The 22,665-nt window shown below is 38.1% G+C and overlaps 1 protein-coding gene across 2 annotated transcripts in view; it reads right to left on the reverse strand.

Annotated features, from left to right (window-relative positions):
• Positions 1-12,159: 12,159 nt before the first annotated feature.
• LOC115520621 (guanylate-binding protein 4-like) overlaps positions 12,160-22,665 on the reverse strand; it is a 37,315-nt gene continuing 26,809 nt past the window's right edge. For both annotated transcript variants that reach the window (XM_030325160.1, XM_030325159.1), the window contains 2 exons: positions 17,661-17,728; positions 12,160-12,719 (listed from right to left, as the gene is read on the reverse strand). In XM_030325160.1, coding sequence (XP_030181020.1) covers positions 17,681-17,728 — 48 coding nt within the window. In that variant the 3' untranslated portion in view covers positions 12,160-12,719; positions 17,661-17,680. The remainder of the gene's footprint in view (positions 12,720-17,660; positions 17,729-22,665) is intronic.

Genomic DNA, 22,665 nt, shown 5'->3' on the forward strand with positions numbered 1-22,665 from the left:
TTAAATTGTGGTAAGAAACATAAAATTAACCATTTCAAGTATATGGTTCAGTAATATTATGTATATTCACATTATTGTGCAACTATTTGTCCTTTTCATTCGAGAGAAAGAGGGAGAGAGAGAGAGATTCCCAAGCAGGCTCTGTGCTGCCAGCACAGAGCCCAAAGTGGGGCTCAATCCCACAAACTGTGAGATTATGACCTGAGCTGAAATCAAGAGTCCAATGTTTAATCAACTGAGTCACCCAGGCGCCCACCCACCATTTGTCCTTTTTAAAAAAGGACTTATTTTGATGAGTAATCAATTTTTTTAACATAATAATTAGAAAATACAGGTAAACAAAGAAAACCAACAAATCCTTTAAAAATTTTACATGTCTGGGACACCTGGGTGGTTCGGTCATTTAAGCGTCCAACTTCAGTTCAGGTCATGATCTCACGGTTCGTGAGTTCAAGCCCCACATCGGGCTCTGTGTTGACAGTTCAGAGCCTGGAGCTTGCTTTGGATTCTGTGTCTCCCTCTCTCTCTGCCCCTCCCCCGCTCATGCTCTGTCTCTCTCTAACAAACAAACATAAGAAAATTAAAATTTTTTTTTACACATCTGTTGATTAGGAGAAGTTTCTACAAAATGACTTTACGCCATTCAACAACTTTCTCTCTCCTCTGCCCCTGTGCCTGTGTCTGTCTCCAGACTGGTAGTCATATTCATATCTTGATATGACATTTGGCATTTCTGGGGTCCAGATTGTGGACACTCAAATCAGGGCAGTTAGACAGAGTTTCTCTTTGGAGGTGACTTGTAAGCTGAGAACAGATGGAAAGAGTTGAGTTTGTGGAAGGTGGACACTGGAGATTATTCTAAGCAGAGTATACACAATACCAAATTCTGGTCATAAATGTGGGTTTACTAATTAAATTCTCTTTGAGGGAAGGCACTATAAGATAGAAGGATGTGCAGTTGGGTATTGGATAGGAAGTCCTCTGCTCTCTGGATTGTAGTGATTGTGAAAATTGAGCAAATCTGCTCTAAATTTGGCCTTCTAACCTGGGAAAGTCAGAAACATACTGCTGAATCTACTTCATGTTTTAAATATCACTAGAATTGACATAGGCAGAGCTCCTCAGGAGTTGATGCTGTACCTATCACCTGAGCATGTAACAAACAGCATTATAGCTAGAAGTGACTGTGGCTAGAAATCTGATATAATAAATATATAAACTTTTCTTAAATGGTCCCTTTATATTCCTCCCCAAATGGATAGTTCTTTGTGCTCTTAATATTTCAGTAAAAAGTTTCTTTTTTCTCTCTATGCTTTTCTTTAGTTTTCTACAGGAAATTTAAAATACATATTATTTTTGATTGTCTTAGGTATTAACCTGGATCATACCTATGCTACTTTAAAAAGAGACCTCAAAGTTCTCTTTAAAAGAGAAGACAAAGTCCTATAGCTTAAAAATTCGGAGGATTATTTCATGGTACAGTACAAATTTTTCCAAGTTTGTGGATCAGCTTTTCATCACACATATCTGAATACTTCCCTACCTGGATTACCACGCATTCAAAAAGAAAATACTATATAAATGAGCCCAGATAGCTTCTGTGTATTGGCCCCTAAGTTGTTTATTTCTTTACTGCAGGCTGAGATCTGTTAGCTCAAAAGCTGACTGGCACCAAACTCAAGTTTTACACATGTAATTGTTTTAATTTAGCCCCCTCCCCCAAGTAGATTTTTAGCCATCTAAAACCTGCTTGCTTTATACACCCCATGAAATTTTGCCCAACATTTGCTGGCAATAGATAAACCCTGGGTCATAAAGACACCAAACCACTGCTGGCCTTGAGAGTTTTCTGACATAGAGACCTCATCACTGTGCTGTTGAACACCTGCTAAGTGACATCTCTATCACCTACACACAGAAACTTCCTGTTTGATTCTCCTCTCCTCCAGTTTTCTGGTGCTCCTCCTCTGCTGAGTAGTGATTCCTATGCCTTACTCTCTAGGCAGATTTCTTCTGTGAGGGAATTTTCTTGCTGTAAACCTGTCAAGGCATTGCCCTTACGGAGATGATAGATAGATAGATAGATAGATAGGTGATACAGATGATGCAAGGGGAGGGCATTTAACCCAAGTTGGGTTAATCACAGATCACCCAGCTTTCTTAGAAGAACAGAGACTAATTCAGGAGGAGAAATAAACATATGACCCAAATCAGAGTTATCAGAATTCGTCCTCTGATCAGAGAGCCTTCTTTTTTGTCCTCTTTAATCATGAGGATGCAAGCATGTGAATCTTGAAATGAAACAGAAGAAGAAAAAAAAAAATAAATCAAGAGACTTTCTTCCAGCTCCCATGATGTGTCATTGCAATGGAATGTAATGTTTTTAAGTACAACATTCAATAAGTCTTATTACAGAAGAGTCCATTGGTAAGAGAAGAGTTACAATCAAAATGTCTTCCTAGACTGACAGCACAAACTCCACAACTAAAGGGAGAGAAGAGGCCACACTGAAGAATGTAGGAAGTGTGGAGACGTGGTTTAGGGGAGAAATGGATTGCAGGTGTTGCAGAAGGGAAGGAGCTGTGATTATGGAGAAGGGCAAGAAAGAGACAGGAGCACACAGGGGAACTCACAATTTCCCCAAAGCCATTGGCCTGGAAAATGAAAAGGGCTGAAATATGTGAGTTCTTGTAACCAGTGGGGATTAAAGTCTACAGTTTTAAAAGTCAGAGAGCATGGCTGGGATGGAGCCCAGAGGGCATTGTGCTGCTCCTGGAGGAAAGACAGGCAAACAACCCAGGGGCAGACAGCATGGAAGTGGCTATTTGGGGAATGCTTTGGGCTCACAGTGGTGAGACTGTTCACTCTTCTCTAAGTATGTCCCTGAAAGGCAGAGTTTGCAGAGATGTGTCTTTAGGAACAAAGGAACTGACTGGTATCATTTACCTCCCCCTTCTCTCAGCATAAACACAGAAGCAGTGCACTGACACTGGCTGCCTAACTTGCTTACACCAAGCCCCACCCCCATATAGTATGGTAGGATGGCCCTTCTCAGTCAAGCTTGCTTCAGTTCCCAGTGTGGTCAGGCCCCTCCCCCAGAAGGCCAGCACAAACCCCTGTCCACACCATGTCTCCCAACCAGAGAGTTCTGCAGGGCATCAGTTCTGGTGGAGTTGGTGTTAGGTCTCATTTTCATAAGCAGACCAGAGCACATCTAGTTAAAAATTGGAACATTCAGGCAGGGACCAAACACTGCTCACAGCAGGCAAGGAGAACTTCTGCATGTGACTGGCCTAATCAATACAGCAGCCAAAACACAACAGCACAGTGCATGTAGCACACACCAGAGATACACCCAGGTCCTGGGCACTACTTGATCTCTTAACTGACATTTCTAACACAGAAGAAGGCAGAGACTTAGACAAAATCCCAAGATGAAGGGATTTGTCCCAAATGAAAGAACAAGATAATGCCATGGCCAGATATCTAAGAAAAATAGAGATAAGTAACATACCTGAGGGAGAATTTAAAGTAACAATCATAAGGATACTCACTGGGTTTGAGAAAAGAATAGAGGACATCCATGAGACCTTTACCACAAAGAAAAAAGAATTTAAAAGAATCAATCAAAGATAAAGAGTGCAATAACAGAGATTGGAAAAAGGCTTGATGCAATGAACGGCAGGCTGAAAGAAGCAGAGGAACAAATCAGTGGCCTAGAAGACAAAATAATAGAAAATAATGAAGCTGAACAAAAGAGAGAAAAAAGAATTATGCAATATAAGAATGGACTTGGGGAACTCAGTGACTCCATCAAAAGTAATAACATTCATATTATAGAGTCCTAGAAGAAGAGAGAAAAAAGGGGGAAGAAAATTTATTGCAAGAAATTATAGCAGAAAGTTTCCCTGATCTGAGGAAGAAAAGAGATATCCAGATCCAGGAGGCACAGAGAACTCCCATCCAAATCAACAAATGCAGGGGTGCCTGGGTGGCTCAGTTGCTTAAGCGTCTGACTTTGGCTCAGGTCATGATCTCACTGCCCATGAGTTCAAGCCCCACATCAGGCTCTGTGCTGACAGCTGACAGTTTGCAGCTCAGAGCCTGGAGCCTGCTTCAGATTCTGTCTGTCTCTCTGCCCCTTCCCCACTAGTGCTCTGTCTCTCTCTGTCCCTCAAATATGAATACACATTAAAAAAATTAAAAAATCAACAAAAGCAGGCCAACAGCAAGACACATTGTAATTCAATTTGCAAAATATAGTGATAAAGAAAAAAATCTTAAAAGGAGCAAGACAAAAGAAGTCCTGAACTTATAAGGGAAACCCCATAAGGCTAGCAGGAGATTTCTCAACAGAAACTTGGCAAGCCAGAAGGGAATGGCATGATATATTCAAAGTGCTAACTGGGAAAAATCTGTAGCCAAGAGTACTCTATCCAGTAAGGCTATCATTCAGATAGAAGGAGAGATAAAGAGTTTCCCAGACAAACAAAAACTAAAAGAGTTTTTAGTTTTCTAAAACCAGCCCTGTAAGAAATATTAAAGGGGATTCTTTGCATGCAAAGGAGACACCAAAAGTGTCAAAGATAAGAAATGATCAGAGAAAATCTCCAGAAACAATGACAAAACAAGTAATTAAATGACAATACATATCTATCAATAATTACTTTGAGTTAAATGGACTAAATGTTCCAATCAAAAGACATAGGGTGTTTGAATGGATAAAAAAACAATACCCATCTATGTGTTGCTTACCAGAGACTTATTTTAGACTTAAAGACACCTGCAGGTCAGAAGTGAGGGGGTGGAGAAACATTTATCACACAAATGGATGTCTAAAGAAAGCCACAGTAGCAATACTTATATAAAACAAACTAGACTTTAAAACAAAGTCTATAACAGGAGACAAAGGTCATTATATAATCATAAAGGGGACAATACAACAAGAAGGTATAACAATTGTAAATATTCATGCACCCAACATGAAAGAACCCAAATATATAAAGCAACTAATAACAAACATAAATGAACTAATTGATAATAACACAATAATAATAGGGGACCCCACTTACATCAATGGACAGAGCATCTAAGCAGAAAATCCACAAGGAAACAATGGCTTTGAATGACATACTAGAACAGACTGATTTAACAGATATATACAAAACATTCCATCCTAAAACAGCAGCATACACATTCTTTCTAAGAGCACATGGAACATTCTCTAGAATAGACCACATATTAGGTCAAAAAACAGGCCTCAACAATACAAAAAGATTAAAATCATACCATGTACCTTTTGTGACCACAATGCTATGAAACTAGATGTCAACCACAAGAAGAAATACAGAAAGACCACAAATACATGAAGGTTAAACAATAAGCTACTAAAGAATGAATGCATCAACCAGGAAATCAAAGAAGAAATAAAAAAAAATACATGGAAACAAATGAAAATGAAAACACAATGGTCCAAAACCTTTGGGATGCAGCAAAAGAGGTCATAAGAAGGAAGTATATAGCAATACAGGCCGACTTCAAGAAGCAAGAAAAATCTAAAACAATCTAACCTTATGCTTAATGGAGCTAGAAAAAGAACAACAAATAAAGCCTGAAGTCAGCAGAAGGAAGGAAAGAATAAAGATTAGAGCAGAAATAAATGACAGAGACACTAAAAAAAAAGAAACAAAAACAAAAAACAAAACCCAATAGAACAGATCAATGAAACCAGGAGCTGGATCTTTGAAACAATTATTAAAATTGATAATTCCCTAGTTAGACTTACCAAGACAGGGAGAGAGAGAGAGAACCCAAATAAATTCACAAATGTGAGAAGGGAGATAACAACCTATACCACAGAAATATACACAAGTACAAGAGAATATTATGAAAAACTATATGCCAACAAATTGGACAACCTGGAAGAAATTATTAAATTCCTAGAAACATACAAGCCACCAAAATTGAAACAGGAAGAAATAGAAACTTTGAACAGACTGATAATAGGAAAGAAACTGAATCAGTAATCAAAAAACTCCCGGGGCGCCTGGGTGGTGCAGTCGGTTAAGCGTCCGACTTCAGCCAGGTCACGATCTCGCGGTCCGGGAGTTCGAGCCCCGCGTCGGGCTCTGGGCTGATGGCTCAGAGCCTGGAGCCTGTTTCCGATTCTGTGTCTCCCTCTCTCTCTGCCCCTCCCCCGTTCATGCTCTGTCTCTCTCTGTCCCAAAAATAAATACACGTTGAAAAAAAAAAAAAAAAAAAAAAAAACCCAACAAACAAAAGCCCAGGACCAAATGGCTTCATAGGTGAATTCTACCAAACATTTAAAGAATAGTTAAAGGGCGCCTGGGTGGCTCAGTCGGTTAAGCTGCCGACTTCGGCTCAGGTCATGATCTCGTTGTCCGTGGGTTTGAGCCCCGCGTCGGGCTCTGCGCTGACAGCTCAGAGCCTGAAGTCTGTTTCGGATTCTGTGCCTCCCTTTCTCTGACCCTTCCCTGTTCATGCTCTGTCTCTCCCTGTCTCAAAAATAAATAAAATGTTAAAAAAATAAAGAAGAGTTAATACGTATTCTTTTCAAACTACTCCAGAAAACTGAAAAGAAAAACTTCCAAACTCATTTTATGAGGTCAGGATTACCTTCATTCCAAAAGTAGACAAAGCCTCTGCTAAAAAAGAAAACTACAGGCCAATATTCCTGATTAACATGGATGCAAAAATTCTCAATAAAATACTAGCAAACCGAATCCAACAATACATTTAAACAATCATTCACCACAATCAAGTGGGGTTTATTCCTGGGTTGCAAGGGTGGTTCAATATTTGCAAATCAATCAACATGATGCACCACATTAATAAAAGAAGAGATAAGAGCCACTAGATAATTTCAGTAGATGCAGAAAAAGCATTTGACAAAGTTCAACATACATTCATGATAAAAACTCTAACAAAGTAGGTTTAGAGGGAACATACCTCAATGTAATAAAGGCTATATACGAAAAACAGCTAATATCATACCTCAACATAATAAAGGCCATATATGAAAAACAGTGAATATCATCCTCAATGGCCAAAAACTGAGAGCTTTTCCTCTACAGTCAGGGACAAGACAGGGATGTCCACTCTCACCACTGTTATTTAACCTAGTACTGGAAGACCTAGCCTCAGCAATTAGACAATAAAAAGAAATAAAAGGCACCCAAAATCAGCAAGAAAGAAGTAAGGTTTCACTATTTGCAGATGACATGATACTCTATATAGAAAACCTGAAATACTCCATCAAATATCTGCTAAAACTGATGCCCAAATTCAGCAAAGTAGCAGGATAGAAAATCAATGTACAGAAACCTGTTGCATTTCTATACACCAATAATGAAGCAGCAAAAAGAGAAATTAAGGAATCGATCCCATTTACAACTACACTGAAAACAGTAAGATAACCTAGGAATAAACCTAACCAAAGAGGTGAAAGACCTGTACTGTGAAAACTAAAAAACACTGATGAAAGAAACTGAAGATGACATGACAATATGGAAAGACAGTCCATGCTCACAGATTGGAAGAGCATAAATTGTTAAAATGTCTATGCTACCCAAAGCAATTTATACATTTTATAAAGTCCCTACTGAAATACCAACAGCATTTTTCACTGAACTAGAACAAAGAATCCTAAAATTTGTATGGAACCACAAAAGACTCAGAATACCAAAGCAACCTTGGAAAGTAAAAGCAAAGTTGGAGGCATCACAATTCTGGACTTCCAAGTTACATTACAAAGCTGTAGTAATCAAAACTGCCACAAATCAGACACACAGATCAATAGAACAGAATAGAAAATCCAAAAATGAACCTACAACTATATTGTCAGTTAATATTCAACAAAGCAGAAGGAATATCCAATGGGAAAAAGACCATCTCTTCAACAAATGGTGCTGGGAAAACTGGAAACGTACATGCAAAAGAAGGAAACTGGACCACTTTCTTACACCAATCAGAAAAATAAGTTCAAAATGGATTAAAGACTTAAATGTGAGACTTGAAACCTTAAAAATCCTAGAAGAGAACACAAGCGACAACCTTTCTGACATCAGTTGTAGCACCTTCTTTATAGGTATGTATACTAAGGCAAGGAAAACAAACGCAAAAATAAACTATTGGGACTTCATCAAAATAAGAAGCTTCTGCACAGTGAAGGAAACAGTCAACAAAATTAAAAGGTAGCCTATGGAATGGGAGAAGATATTTGCAAAAGACATATCTGATAAAGTATCCAAAATATATAAAGAACTTATCAAACTGAACACCTAAAAAACAAATTATCCAGTTAAGAAGTGGACAGAAGATATGAATAGACATTTTCCAAAGAAGACATCCAGATGAATAACAGACAAATGAAAAGATGCTCAACATCACTCATCAGGGAAATTCAAATAAAAACTAAAATGAGATATCATCTCACACCTGTCAGAATGGCTAAAATCAACAACACATGAAACAAGTGTTGGCAAGGATGTGGAGAAAGCAGAATTCTCTTGCACTGCTGGTAGGAATGCAAACTGGTGCAGCCACTGTGCAAAACAGTATGGAGTTTCTTTGAAAAGTTAAAAATAGAACAACCCTACAACTGAGCAATTGCACTACTAGGTATTTACCCAAAGGATATAAAAATACTAACTCAAAGAGATACATAGCAGCATTTATACAATATTTATACAGTTTCTATAGCAGCATTACCTACAATAGCCAAACTATGGAAATAGCCCAAGTGTCCATCAACTGATGAATGGATAAAGAAGATATGGGATGTATGTATGTCTATACACACACACACACACACACACACACACACACACACACACACTGGAATATTACTCAGCCATAAAAAAGAATGAAATATTGTGAGAGAGAGAAACCATAAGAGACTCTTTACAACAGAGAACAAACTGAGGGTTGATGGAGGGAAGTGGTTAAATGGGGGACGGGTTAAATGGGTGATGGGCATTAAGAAGGGCACTTGTCATGTTGAGCACTAGGTGATATATGTAAGTGATAAATCACTAAATTCTACTCCTGAAAACAAACAAAATACAATGAAATCTTGCCATTTAAAATGATATGGATGGAACTAAGTGAATGCTAAGTGAAATGTTAGATAAAGACATATAGTGTATGATTTCACTCATATGTGGAATTTAAGAAACAAATGGGCAAAGGGATTAAAAGAGAAAGAGAGAGAGAGAGAGAGAGAGAGAGGTAAACCAAGAAACAGACCCTAACTATAGAGAACAAACTGATGGTTACCAGAGAGGAGGTGGGTGTGGGGATGGGTTAAATAGATGACAGGGATTAAGGAGTGCAATTGCTGTGATGAGCACAGGGTGATATATAGAAGTGTTATATTACTATATTTTACACTTAAAAGAAATACAATACTGTATGTTAATTAGCTGGAATTAAAACAAAACTTAAAAAATTCCTATGTAATGTAATATAGTGTCAAATTGATTGAATTGAAACTACATTGTTTGTTTTTTAAGATTATGCATTTATTTTGAGAGAGAGAGAGAGAGAGAGAGAGAGAGAGAGAGAGAGAGAGAGAATGCATGAGCAGGGGAGAAGCAGAGAGGAAGAAAGAGAATCCCAAGCAGGCTCCATGCTGTCAGTGCAGCACCCAACGTGGGGCTGGATCTCACAAACTGTGAGATCATGACCTGAGCCAAGATCAAGGGTTGGATGTTTAACCGATTGAGCCACCCAGATGCCTGAAATTACATTCTTTGATGCCCTATGCATTATGTTAAATTAAGACTTTATTTTGTTTAGATCAGTTTTAGGTTTACATAAATAAAGCAAAAAGTAAGAGTTTCCATATATCCCTTAGCCCACTCCACCCCCCAGTTTTCCCCAATTATTTCCATCTTACATTAGCATGTACATTTGTTATGAATGCTGAATCAGTGTTGAAAGATTATTAACTAAATTCCATATTAGAGTTCACTTAGTGTGGTACATTTTGTATGTTTTATATGTATGTACATACAGAATAGTTTCATTTCCCAAAAGACCTCCAGCTATTCATACCATGCTTCCTCCCTTTGAGCCTCTAGCAACCACTGGTATTTTTACTGTTTTACCTTTTCAGAATGTCATATAGTTGGATGACAATATGTAGCCTTTCAGATGGGCTTCTGAAATTTTCACTTAGCAAATTGTACTGAAGTTTGCTTACATCTTTTCATGCCTTGAGAGCCCATTTCTTTTTAGGATTGAATTAACATTCCATTGACCAGATATATTACAATTTGTTTATCTATGCTTCACCTGCTGAAGCATATGTTGGTTGCTTCTAAGTTTTGGCAATTATATATAAAGCTTCTTTCAACATCTGTGTGCAGGTTTTTTGTAAATTAAGTTTTCAACTCATTTTGGTAAATAACTGGAGCACAATCCCTGGATCGGATGGTAAGTGTTAAGCACTGAGAGAAACTACAAAAATGTCTTCCAAAATGGCCAAACCATTTCGCAGTCCCACAGCAATGAATGGGAGTTATTATCACTTCATATCTTCTACTAGTGTTTGGTGTTGTCAGCATTCTAGGTTTTAGCCATTTTGGTTTGTGTTTAGTGGTATCTTTTGTGGTTTTATTTTTGTAAAATTATTTTTACAATTTTTTCTTTTTTTGACATATGTAAATATTCTCTATTTTTTCATTTTATTTTTTAATATATGAAATTTATTGTCAAATTGGTTTCCATACAACACCCAGTGCGCATCCCAAAAGATAGAATTTTTCCTTTGTAATGTTTGTTTATTTTTGAGAGAGAGCAGGGGAGGGGCAGAGAGATGGGGGGACATAGAATCTGAAGCAGTCTCCAGGCTCTGAGCTGTCAGCACAGAGCCCAAAGCGGGTCTTGAACTCACGAACTGCCAAGATCATGATCTGAGCCAAAGTCGGAAGCTTAACTGACTATGCCACCCAGGTGCCCCTCTTATTGTGGTTTTAATGTAGGGTTCTCTAAAGACATATGATGTGGGGCATCCTTTCAGATGCTTGCTTGACATCTGTGAATCTTTGTGAGGTGTCTGTTCAGACCTTTTGCCCATTTTTAAATTGGGTTGTTTTCTTATTCTTGAGTTTTAAGAGTTGTTTGTGTATTTTGGACATCAGTTCTTTATCAGACATGTTTTCTATAAATTTTCTCTTAATGTGTACGTTGTCATTTCACTCTTTGAATACTGTGTTTTGAACATCAAAAGTTTTCAATTTCAATGAAGTACAACTTACCAATTTTCTTTTCATTGATTGTGATTTTTGGTAGTGTATCTAAAAAGTTATCAATAAACCAAAGGTCGCCTAGGTTTTTCCTCTATGTTATCTTCTAGGAGTTTTATGTTTTACATTTAGATCTATGATCCAACTTGAATTCATTTTTGTCAAAATTGTAAGATCTGTGTCTAGATTCTTTTTCTTTTCCTTCCTTCCTTTTTTTTTTTGTATATGAATGTGCAGTTGTTCCAGCAGCATTTATTGAAAAGATTATGCTTTATCCACTGATTTGCTCTTCCTCCTTTGTCAGAGATCAGTTAACCATAGTTGTGTGAGTCTATTCCTGGGCCCTCTATTCTGTTCCATTGATCTATTTGTCTATTCTTTTTCCAGTGCCACACAGTCTTGATTACTATAATTTTATAGTAAGTCTTAAAGCTGGGTAGTTTCAGTTTCTGACATTTTCTTCTCCGTCAGTATTTGCTGTATATTCTGGGTCTTTTGCGTCTCCATATGAACTTCAAAATTAGTTTGTCAATATCCACAAAATAACTTGCTGGCATTTTTACTGGGATTATATTGAATCTATAGAACTGACATCTTGACAATACTGAGTGTTCCCATTTATTTAGATTTTCTTTGTTTTCTTTCAACAGAGTTGTTATTTTCTTCATTAGACCTTACCCATATTTTTTTTCAGATGTATAACCTAAGTATTTCTTTCTCAGGAGTGCTAACATAAATGATACTGTGTTATTAATTTCAAATTCCACGTGTTCATTGCTGATGTATAAGCAAGAAATTGATTTTTGTATGTAAACCTTGTATCCTGCAACCTTGCTATAATCACTTATTAGTGCCAGGAATTTTTTGTTGTTGTTGATGATGTTTTGAGACTTTCTACATAAAAAAATCTATATATCTTTCCTTTTCTTTTCTTGTCTTATTTCATTAGGACTTCCAGTATGATGTTCAATAGAAGTGAAAGCAGACATCATTGCCTTGTTCCTAATCTTACGGGAAAGCATCTAGCTTTTCACCATTAAGTATGCTTGTAGGTTTTTTTCAGCTATTCTTTATCAAACTGAGGAAATACCCCACTATTCCTAATTTGTGAAAGGTTTCATCACGAGTGAGTGTTAGACTTTTGTCAAATGCTTTTTCTTCATTAATTGATATAATCATATTATTTTTCTTCTACTGTCTTGAGTTTAACCTAACTGTAAAAGCTGATGTGGCACCTTGCTTGGGAATTAGTTATTTGGCATCTAGTGTTCTCAGTCCAGGACACTTAGTGGACCCCTAACAGAAGAGTCCCATTTAGCATCCTGAAACATAAGAAGAAGGAGCCCCAAACTGATGATATCCTAAACCACATCGAGTTCCTGGAAATGCAGACTTTAAGCAGTTTCAGGCCATCAATCTATTTGATGCAATTCTTCAGCTGATAAAAATCTGGGGATAAAAGAATAAATAGTTTTAGAGTCAAGATCTATAGCTTTACAATATTCTTGAATAAGAGCAAGAGGCACTAGCTACTGTGACAGAAAGCTAAACACCACAAAACAAATACTCTGATATTGGTGGGACTGAGGAAATCTATATAAAAAAAAAAAAAGAAATAAGAAGAAACTGTTACTGCACAAATCTGAGTCAGTGAATCAGTTTAGTGAGATAGCTGTAATAAATATGTCATCTTGTTCATAATCACAGTGTGGGCTGAGCCAGTGGAAACAAGAGCTGCCCTTAGTTCAGCAGTTAGTATTTTTGAGCGTGGGGAAAAAGAATGTAAAATTTAGGAGGTTTTTATATTTGTCTGATGGATATCAGAAGGAGAAGCTTCCTCTGTGACCTGGGTTCTAGATGCTAGCATTAAATATTTGTGAATGTGGAAAAGACAAAAGGCTTGCTAATGCCACTCTCTGAGAGGTCATGGTGTCCCTCTGTTCATTTCCCTCAGCCCAGGTTCAGGTGACTGTGACTTTTCCTTCACTCCACCCTGAATTTAGTATAATTTGTTTCATGATACATCTTTGATGGTGACTATAGGTACTATCAGCATCTCCCATCCTAGTTTCTTGGCCACTCCTCAGTTTGCTCTGACCCTATTACTCCAGGAACAGATTCGATGTCTTGCAGTGAGGCTAACTGGAAAGACCATATTCACCCGTGACCCAAAGATCCAATCTGTGAAATGAAAATAATAGATAGCCAGTTTGGTCTACTTTAATTGTTTGTGATATCTGGTTCAAGATAGTGAACAAGTAAATTTTTTTAATCTCCACTCTATTTTTATTTTTTAGAGAGAAAGAGAGAGCACAAGCAGGGAAGAGGGGGAGGGGGAGGGAGGGAAGGGGGGAGAGAGAGAGAGAGAGAGAGGGAGAGAGAGAGAAAGAGGGAGAGGGAGAGAGAGAGGGAGAGGGAGAGGGAGTGGGAGAGGGAGAGGGAGAGGGGGAGAGAGAGAGAGAGAGAGAGAGAGAATTCCAAGCAGGTGTGGAGTCTGATGCGGAGCTCCACCCCATGATCCTGGGATCACGACCTGAGCTGAAATCAAGAATCAGATGCTTGGGCTCCTGGGTGGCGCAGTCGGTTAAGCGTCCGACTTCAGCTAGGTCACGATCTCACGGTCCGTGAGTTCGAGCCCCGCGTCGGGCTCTGGGCTGATGGCTCAGAGCCTGGAGCCTGTTTCCGATTCTGTGTCTCCCTCTCTCTCTGCCCCTCCCCCGTTCATGCTCTGTCTCTCTCTGTCCCAAAAAAAAATAAATAAAACGTTGAAAAAAAAAATTAAAAAAAAAAAAAAGAATCAGATGCTTAACTGACTGTGCCATGCAGGTGCCCTTTAACCTCCACTTTTAAAGTATCTTTAGACATGTCATCAAACCTTGCCAGGATAGTTTATTTAAAGTTAAGGAATTTTCAAAATTGAGACTTTGTCATCAGCCCAACTAAAGGCTGCTGATAAAAGCTATTACTTTATGTTTTGCCTATTTGTCATTATTATACACCTCTCAGGCCTTCAAAACTAGCATTTCCATGGTTTTTGTGTATTTAAAAACAAAGTTCTTTGGCTAACCTGTATCTTGATGAACATGAATATTTTACCATTAAATGAGAAGTAATAACTGCTAACATAATGTTAAAAATAAAGTGCTTGGTTGTCTAAAAAAGCAACAATTAATTATATTCAGGATTTTAGATGGCTACAAGAAGAGGTGCCATTACTGCTGGATCTCAAAAGATAACTCAGATTGCATCAAAGAAAAATGAGAGGAAATGTATTTTATACCAAAAGAATGAAATGAGCAAATAAACAACGGTAGTGAGCAAATGCTAGGAATCCACTGGAGTTCACCATAGCCACAGGCTCATTAAGGATGAGGCTGAAAGATCAGGTGGGGCTTGAGTAATGGGATTTATTCCAAAGGCGTATAGAGTTCCACATTCTGATGGCAGGAGGAGAAAGAGTACAGTGAGGACACTGGAGATAGAGATCCCTTTAGAGGTTGCTGTCACAGCACCTCTGCTTCTACCACTCCAGGCTTGTGTGGAAGCATTCCTCCACAGGGTTCTGCAGGGATTCAGGTTCCTTCCATCTAGTTGTTCTGTACCCACTAAGAAAGCCTATTTATCTGCAAGGTCAAAGCTCCACTGCTGTCAAATTTGAACCAGTAGGAGGGAAAAGATGGAACTGGTGGAGTACAGGAGCAAAATTCTGTGGCCTAGACTCTCAAGTGACATACACATACTTCTGTTTCTATCTCCTGAGCAAACATAATCACATTGACCACTGCTAGCTTTAAGAGCAGCTAGAAAAATCTAACATCTAGCAAGGTTGTCAGGAGCTCATTTTGATAACAGAACTTTATAATAATTAGAGCTGACACTTCTTTTATTATTGTAAAAAGATATGCAACAATATCTGAGACAGATAATTTTAAGAGTCCTGAAATTAAACTTGGCCATTTTAAGGGATGGACCCAAGCTGCACTAAGTACAGAGGTCCTGTACTTTCTGAGACACAGATATTGATGTAGGAGAGGGTGGGCACATGACTATCATCCAAATAAAAAGAGTCCTTCCTCACCAACTGGATCAAGGAATCCTCCTCTGTCTCTCTCATTTTTTGTTGCTGTTATTTTTCATTTTATTTATGAAGCTATAAAGATATGATTCTAGAGATGATGAATCTAAGGCTAGTTATATTTGGATGTATAGCAGGATGTTTTTACTATTTAGCAATGAAAAAAAAAATAAATTTGGCGTCTCTCTTCCAGATTCCATTATTTGGAAGAAAATTTGCTGACAAGAAAAATAACTTTTTTAAAGGCTTATTTATTTATTTTGAAAGAGAGTGTGCATGTGTGAGCAGGGGAGGAGCAGAGAGAAAGAGAGAGAGTGAGAGAGAGAGAGAGGATATCCCAAGCACGTTCTGTGCTGTCAGCATGGAGCCCAACATTGGGCTTGATCTCACACAACATGAGATCATGACCCAAGCCCAAATCAAGAGTCACATGTTTAACCAACTGGGCCACCCAGGTACCCCAGGAGAAATAACTTTTTATATTTTGCAAGTCTAAGTACCAAGAGTATACTCCTGGTAAAAGAAGAATTGTTAAAATATTCTTAAACTGATGGAAGCTAATGAGATTTAATTTAATAGAAATGACTTTTTTCATGTTTTATCAATTTAACTCCTCTCAAATGCGGTAGCATGTTGTTTTAGAAATTGTGGTTCTTTGGCACCTCGTGCACTCATCTTTAGAGAATGGTGGAAATTCTCAGACAGGAAGAGTCTCGTTTAACATCCTGTTACACAAAGTTTGGTGAAAAACCACAAAGCTGCAAATGTACCAGCCCTTCCAGAAAAGCACAGACATGAAACAATTTCAGTTCAGAAATGTGGTGAGTGCAACTGATCAGTTAAAAAATTAAATGTCTTAAAAAATAATAGCCTTTTAGGGACATAATTCACATGCTTAGGGAATTTTAGAACTGGAGAGTTTAGCAACTGTGATGTAAGAGTAAAAACAATCCAAAACCAAAATCACCTTGCATTTGCTGGATTTTGAAAAACACAGACTAAGTGAAGAGAAATCCAGAACTACATAAAATGTAAGGCAATGGAACTTGCCTAGTGGTTTGGCTGTGATAAATATGGCAACTTGCCTACATGTTGGATTGAAAAATGCATCAGTTCACTTAACTGAACTTAAGTTCAATCTTATTGCACCAAAAATATAGGTCTTAAAGGGAAAACTGAAATCACAGAGGATTTTAATTTGCAGGATGGATATTCAGGAAAGAGTCTCTAATAAGACTTGGACAGTAAAGTGCTAGTATAACATATTTGTGAGTTCACAAAAGCGTCTTTCAAGCTACTGTGTCTTTTTTTAAAAAAATTTTTTAATATTTGTTTATTTTTGAGAGACAGAGAGAGACAGAGCACGAGTGGGGAAGGAGCAGAGAGAGGGAGACACAGAATCTGAAGCAGGCTCCAGGCTCCGAGCTGTCAGCACAGAGCCCAACATGGGGCTCGAACCCACGAACCATGAGATCATGACCTGAGCCGAAGTCGGTGTTTAACCAATGGAGTCACCCAGGCACCCCTCTAAGTGTGTCTTTGTGCCCATTCTCCAAAGAGGTTGAGGCCATGTGCCCCGTTTCTTTCATCCACCCTTACACATGCAAGACAGCTTATGCCATATCTCCTATGGTGACCATAGGTGGAGTCTGACACTTTGCTCATTCTTTTTTCAGGAGGACCCTTCACAGATGCAGATTGCTCTGATTCCCCTATAAAAGGTTCAAGTAAATGTACTAATGTACTAATATGAAAACCCCCCCTCCTTCTTCCAGAAACTGAATCAGAAGAACATCTTAACAAAAGTCAACTGGCGTGACCCCTCTGTAGCCTATGGTTTCCTCTGTGGTATACTGAAGGCATACATAAGTGCACCCTACCTCAAGTATAGTCCTTTTACACATTTCCAACACTTGTCAGGAATGATCCATTTTAAGTCTAGGAATTGTTAAATTTGTGACTTAAATGTGCGGTCTCATTATTAAGGAGTACACATTCAAAGCCTCTTCAAGTCTGATTTATAAAGGGGAAATCATTATTTTTCTGGCTTAATATTTCCTTTTTACCATTTTTGGGGGGCATCAGAAAGCTCACACAATTAAAGAGGACAGACTTTAATATTTGGGGGCATTAATTATCCATATAAGCTACCCTACAGAAGAAAGGAAGACCTAACATAATATGTGAATTTCTAAGTGTCTCTGCTTTGGTCAGTACACATACACCTTAAACCTATAGCCTTTATATAGTGTTGTGCCCCAAAAGGTTTAAACATAGGTTTTAGGAACAAAAGCTGGAAGGATGAGTGGACTTACCATCACACACAATGATATCCTCAGGGAATCTGTGCTTTTTGTCGCTGGAAACCGGAAGCTTCTAGTATCTATTAAAGAAATTGAAATCAGTGTGAATTCTTTTTTTATTTTTTTTTTAATTTTTTTTTTCAATGTTTATTTATTTTTGGGACAGAGAGAGACAGAGCATGAACGGGGGAGGGGCAGAGAGAGAGGGAGACACAGAATCGGAAACAGGCTCCAGGCTCTGAGCCATCAGCCCAGAGCCCGACACGGGGCTCGAACTCACGGACCGCGAGATCATGACCTGGCTGAAGTCGGATGCTTAACTGACTGCGCCACCCAGGCGCCCAAGTGTGAATTCTTTACAATAAACCTCAAGACTCAGATGATTTAACTGTGATTTCTACAAACAAACATTTAACAATATTTTTTATATAAATTCTTGTCAGAGGTCGCCTGGGTGGCTCAGTCGGTTAAGCGTCCAACTTCAGCTCCGGTCCTGATTTCATAGTTCATGGGTTCAAGCCTCGTGACGGGTTCTGTGCTGACAGCTCAGAGCTTGGAGCCTGCTTCAGATTCTGTGTCTCCCTCTCTCTCCCTGCCCCTTTCCTGCTCATGCTCTCTTTCTGCCTCTCCCCTGCTCACACTCTATCTCTGTCTCAAGAATAAACATATATAAAAAATATTTTTTTAATAAAAAACAAAAAAAAGAATTTCTTGTTGGGCATCAAAAATAAGGCATGTTGGGGTCCCTGGGTGGCTCAATCAGTTAGGTGTGTGACTCTTAGTTTCAAGTCAAGTCATGATCTCATGGTTTGTGAGTTCAAGCTCTACAGTGGGCTCTAGGCTCTCAGTGCAGAGCCTGCTTGGGATTCTCTGTCTCCCTCTCTGTCTGCCCTTCCTGCACTCTCTCTCTCTCTCAAAAATAATATAAATAAACAAAAAAATAAGGTATGCTATCTAACTCATTATTCAAGAAAGTCCTTAATACCAAATATGACCACAGTTGTATAGAAAAAGTTTATGACAACTATAAGGAGGCAAAAATTCTAAATCAGATATTAGCAAACAATACAATCCCCATCAAAATTCCAATGATATTTTTCACAGAAATAGAAAAAATAATCCTAAAATTTATATGGAATCACAAAAGATCCCAAATAAAAAAAGTCATCCTAAGAAAGCAGAACAAAACTAGAGGTATCACATTTCCTGATTTAAAACTTTATCATGAAACTACAGTAATCAAAACAGTTATCAAAAAATTAATAATAGATTTACCATATGAGCCAGCAATCCCACTGTGGGTATACTTCTGAATGAAATGGAAGCACTATCTCGAAGAGATATATGAACCCCACGTTCACTGCAGCATGATTCACAGTAGCCAAAATGTGGAAACAAACTAATTTTTATCAGTGGATTAATAGACAAAGACGATGTGTGTGTGTGTGTGTGTGTGTGTGTGTACACTATTGTATAGACAATGGAATGGAATATTACTGAGTCATGAAAAAGAAGGGAATCCTGTCATTTGCAACCACATGGATGAACACTGAGGGCATTTTGTTAAGTGAAATAAGTCAGACAGAGAAAGATGAATAGTGTATGTTCCCACTTACATATGGAATCTTAAAAAGGTAAGGTCATAAAAAAAGAGTATAATGGTGGTTGCCAGGGACTAAGGGGTAGGGGAAATGGAGAGACGTTGGTCAAAGAGTACAAATTCTCAGATATAAGATAAGTAAGATATGGGATCTAATTAATGCACAACATGGTGACTATAATTAAAATACTGTATTACATACTTCTAAGTTGTTAAGAGAATAGATCTTAAGTGTTATCACCACACACACAAAAGTAATCACAATTATGTAAAAGGATGGAGGTGTTAACTAATCTTAGTGTGGAAATAATTTTACAAAGTATACATGTATCTAGTCATCACATTGCACACATTAAACTTACATATGTTATATGTCAAAAAGATTTCAATAAATCTGGAGAAAAAAAGATCATGTCATCTGCAAAGAGAGATAATTTTACTTCTTCCTTTCTAGTTTGGATGCCTTCTACTTCTTTTTCTTGCTAATTGCTCTGGCTAGGACTTCCAGTACAATGCTGAATAGAATTGGTGAAGGAGTGCATCCTTGTCTTGTTCCCAATCTTAGCAGAAAAGCTTTCAACCTTTCACCATTGAGTGTGAAATTAGCTGTGAGTTTTTTATTTATGGCCTTTGTTTCATGGAGGTAGTTTCCTTCTACTTCTACTTTGTCGAGGGTTGTTAACATGAAAAGGTGTTGAATTTTGTCAGATGTTTCTTCCTTATGAATTGAGACTATCATTTTTCTCCCCTCCATTTTGTTAATGTCATGAATTACATTGGTCGATGATCATCCCTTAATCTAGGGGAGCGGGCAATGTGGCTTTTTCTTGATTGGGGTTCACTTGACTGATGTGTTTACTTTGTTTTCTAGAGGTTCTATAAGATTATTTTAGTCATATTATTATTATTATTATTATTATTATTGTTGTTATTATTTTAATGTCTCTATGAGGGAACAAGGGCTTGGAGCTTCTAGTCTGCCATTTTGTGGGCATTATCTTCATAGTGAATTCTGTTTTGATCACACATAATATTTGTATTGGGGTCAAGCAAAATGTAATATAATTTTCCTGTGCTGGTATGTTCCCCCCTGCTGTTGGCCATGCAGATACTAGGTAGGCCAAAGGAGACCACTGGCATGGTCATATCAGCTTTCCTAAGCTTCCTTAACCTATTTCCTATATTCCTGGAGAGAGGACTGCTCTATTTTTTCTTTGAATTTCTTTTTTTTTTTTTAATTTTTTTTTTTTAACATTTTTTATTTATTTTTGAGACAGAGAGAGACAGAGCATGAACGGGGGAGGGTCAGAGAGAGGGAGACACAGAATCTGAAACAGGCTCCAGGCTCTGAGCTGTCAGCACAGAGCCCGACGCAGGGCTCGAACTCACGAACCGTGAGATCATGACCTGAGCCGAAGTCGGACGCCCAACCGACTGAGCCACCCAGGCGCCCCTTCTTTGAATTTCTATACAGCAGCCAACACTGAAGAGTCGTCTTAATAAATACATTTTCAAGGGCTATTCAACTCCAGCTTAAGAGGTGAGAAGGTAGCAACAAATAAGGCAGGCTGTAGACTAAGTTTGAGGAAATAGAGATGGTAATGTAAAAATGGCCAAGCAACTTACATCTTACTTCATCCAAATACCATGTACACAAATGGCTTGAACTTGTCTTCTTACAAGATTGTCCAAGATGTGTTTGAAATCATTCTTTGATTACTTCAATGATTCAACAATTATTTCCTATTCACTATTATGTAAGACACCTTTTACTGGGAGGCTTATCTTTGGGGATTTACAACATTTATTACAAAAGGAAGTTTATGACTAAACATGGAAGTGGTGAAGATCCCTTTTACTCTGCCCTATTGTCCTTTACTTCACTCTTAATCCTTTCCAGTTATCATTTCTTATAAACACTGTTTTGTTGACTGTTCCTCATTCTTTTTCCCTCTATGGTTATCATTCACTGCAGCTAGTATGTTTCCCAAGGCTTAAGGTGTTACCTGATAAAAAGTATGTCCTGAAAAGAGGCAGCTCATTCAGACAGAAGATAATGTATATGATATGTGTTGGCCACATGTGTTAGGGAGATTTCATGGGGAAGTAGGGCTTATCCCTGCTTCTTTCCTTTACCAGAACATGCATATGGACAGTATGAGATGCATTCCTCTGAGTGATATCAATGGGTCACTAGGGACTGATTCAGCTACTGGACTTTTACTCCAATGGCTTTGGTTGGGGAAAGTAGAAGGTGGCTAAACTTTGACTCACAACCATTAAGAAAATAGAACTGTGCCCTAAAGGCTTTAGAGAGAATGAAATCCAGAATCATGATACCTCCAGTTTTGTTTTTCTTTTTCACGACTGCTTTGGCTATCTGGGGTATTTTGTGGTTCCATACAAATTTTAGGATTGTTTGTTCTAGCTTTGTGAAAAATGTTGGTGGTATTTTGATAGGGATTGCATTAAAATGTGTAGACTGCTTTGGTAGTATAGACATTTTAAGTATGTTTGTTCTTCTAATCCATGAGCATTGAATGCTTTTCCATTAAGAGCCATATTACAAAGCTGAGTCATCAAGATACTATGGTGCTGGCATAAAAACAGACACATTGATTAGTGCAACAGAATAGAAAACCCAGAAATGAACCCCAACTATACGGTCAACTAATCTTTGATAAAGCAGGAAAGAATATCCAATGAAAAAAGAGTCTCTTCAACAAACGGGGCTGGGAAAACTGGACAGCAACATGCAGAAGAATAAAAGTGGACCACTTTCCTACACCACATACACAAATCAATTCAAAATTGATGAAAGACCTAAATGTGAGACAGGAAACCATCAAAATCTTAGAGGAGAACACAAGCAGCAACCTCTTTGACCCTGGAGCAGCTTCTTACTAGACACATCACTGAAGGAAAGGGAAACAAAAGCAAACATGAACTATTGGGACTTCAAGATACAAAGCTTCTGCACAGTGAAGGAAACAATCAACAAAACTAAAATGCAGCCTATGGAATGGGAGAAGATATTTGCAAACGACATATCTGATAAACGGTTAGTATCCAAAATATATAAACAACTTATCTAACTCAACACCCAAAAACCAAATAACCCAGTTAAGAAATGGGCAGAAGACATGACATTTTTCCTAAGAAGACATCCAGATGGCTAATAGACACATAAAAAGATACTCAACATCACTCATCATCAGGGAAATACAAATTAAAACCATAATCAGATACCACCTCACACCTGTCAGAATAGCTAAAATTAACAACTAAGGCAACAACAGGTATTGGTGAGGTTGCAAAGAAAGGGGAACCCTCCTGCACTGCTGGTGGGAATGCAACTGGTATAGCCACACTGGAGAACAGTTTGGAGGTTCCTCAAAAAGCTAAAAATAGAACTAC

The sequence above is a fragment of the Lynx canadensis genome, chromosome C1 (genome assembly GCF_007474595.2).
Source record: "Lynx canadensis isolate LIC74 chromosome C1, mLynCan4.pri.v2, whole genome shotgun sequence".
NCBI lineage: Eukaryota > Metazoa > Chordata > Mammalia > Carnivora > Felidae > Lynx > Lynx canadensis.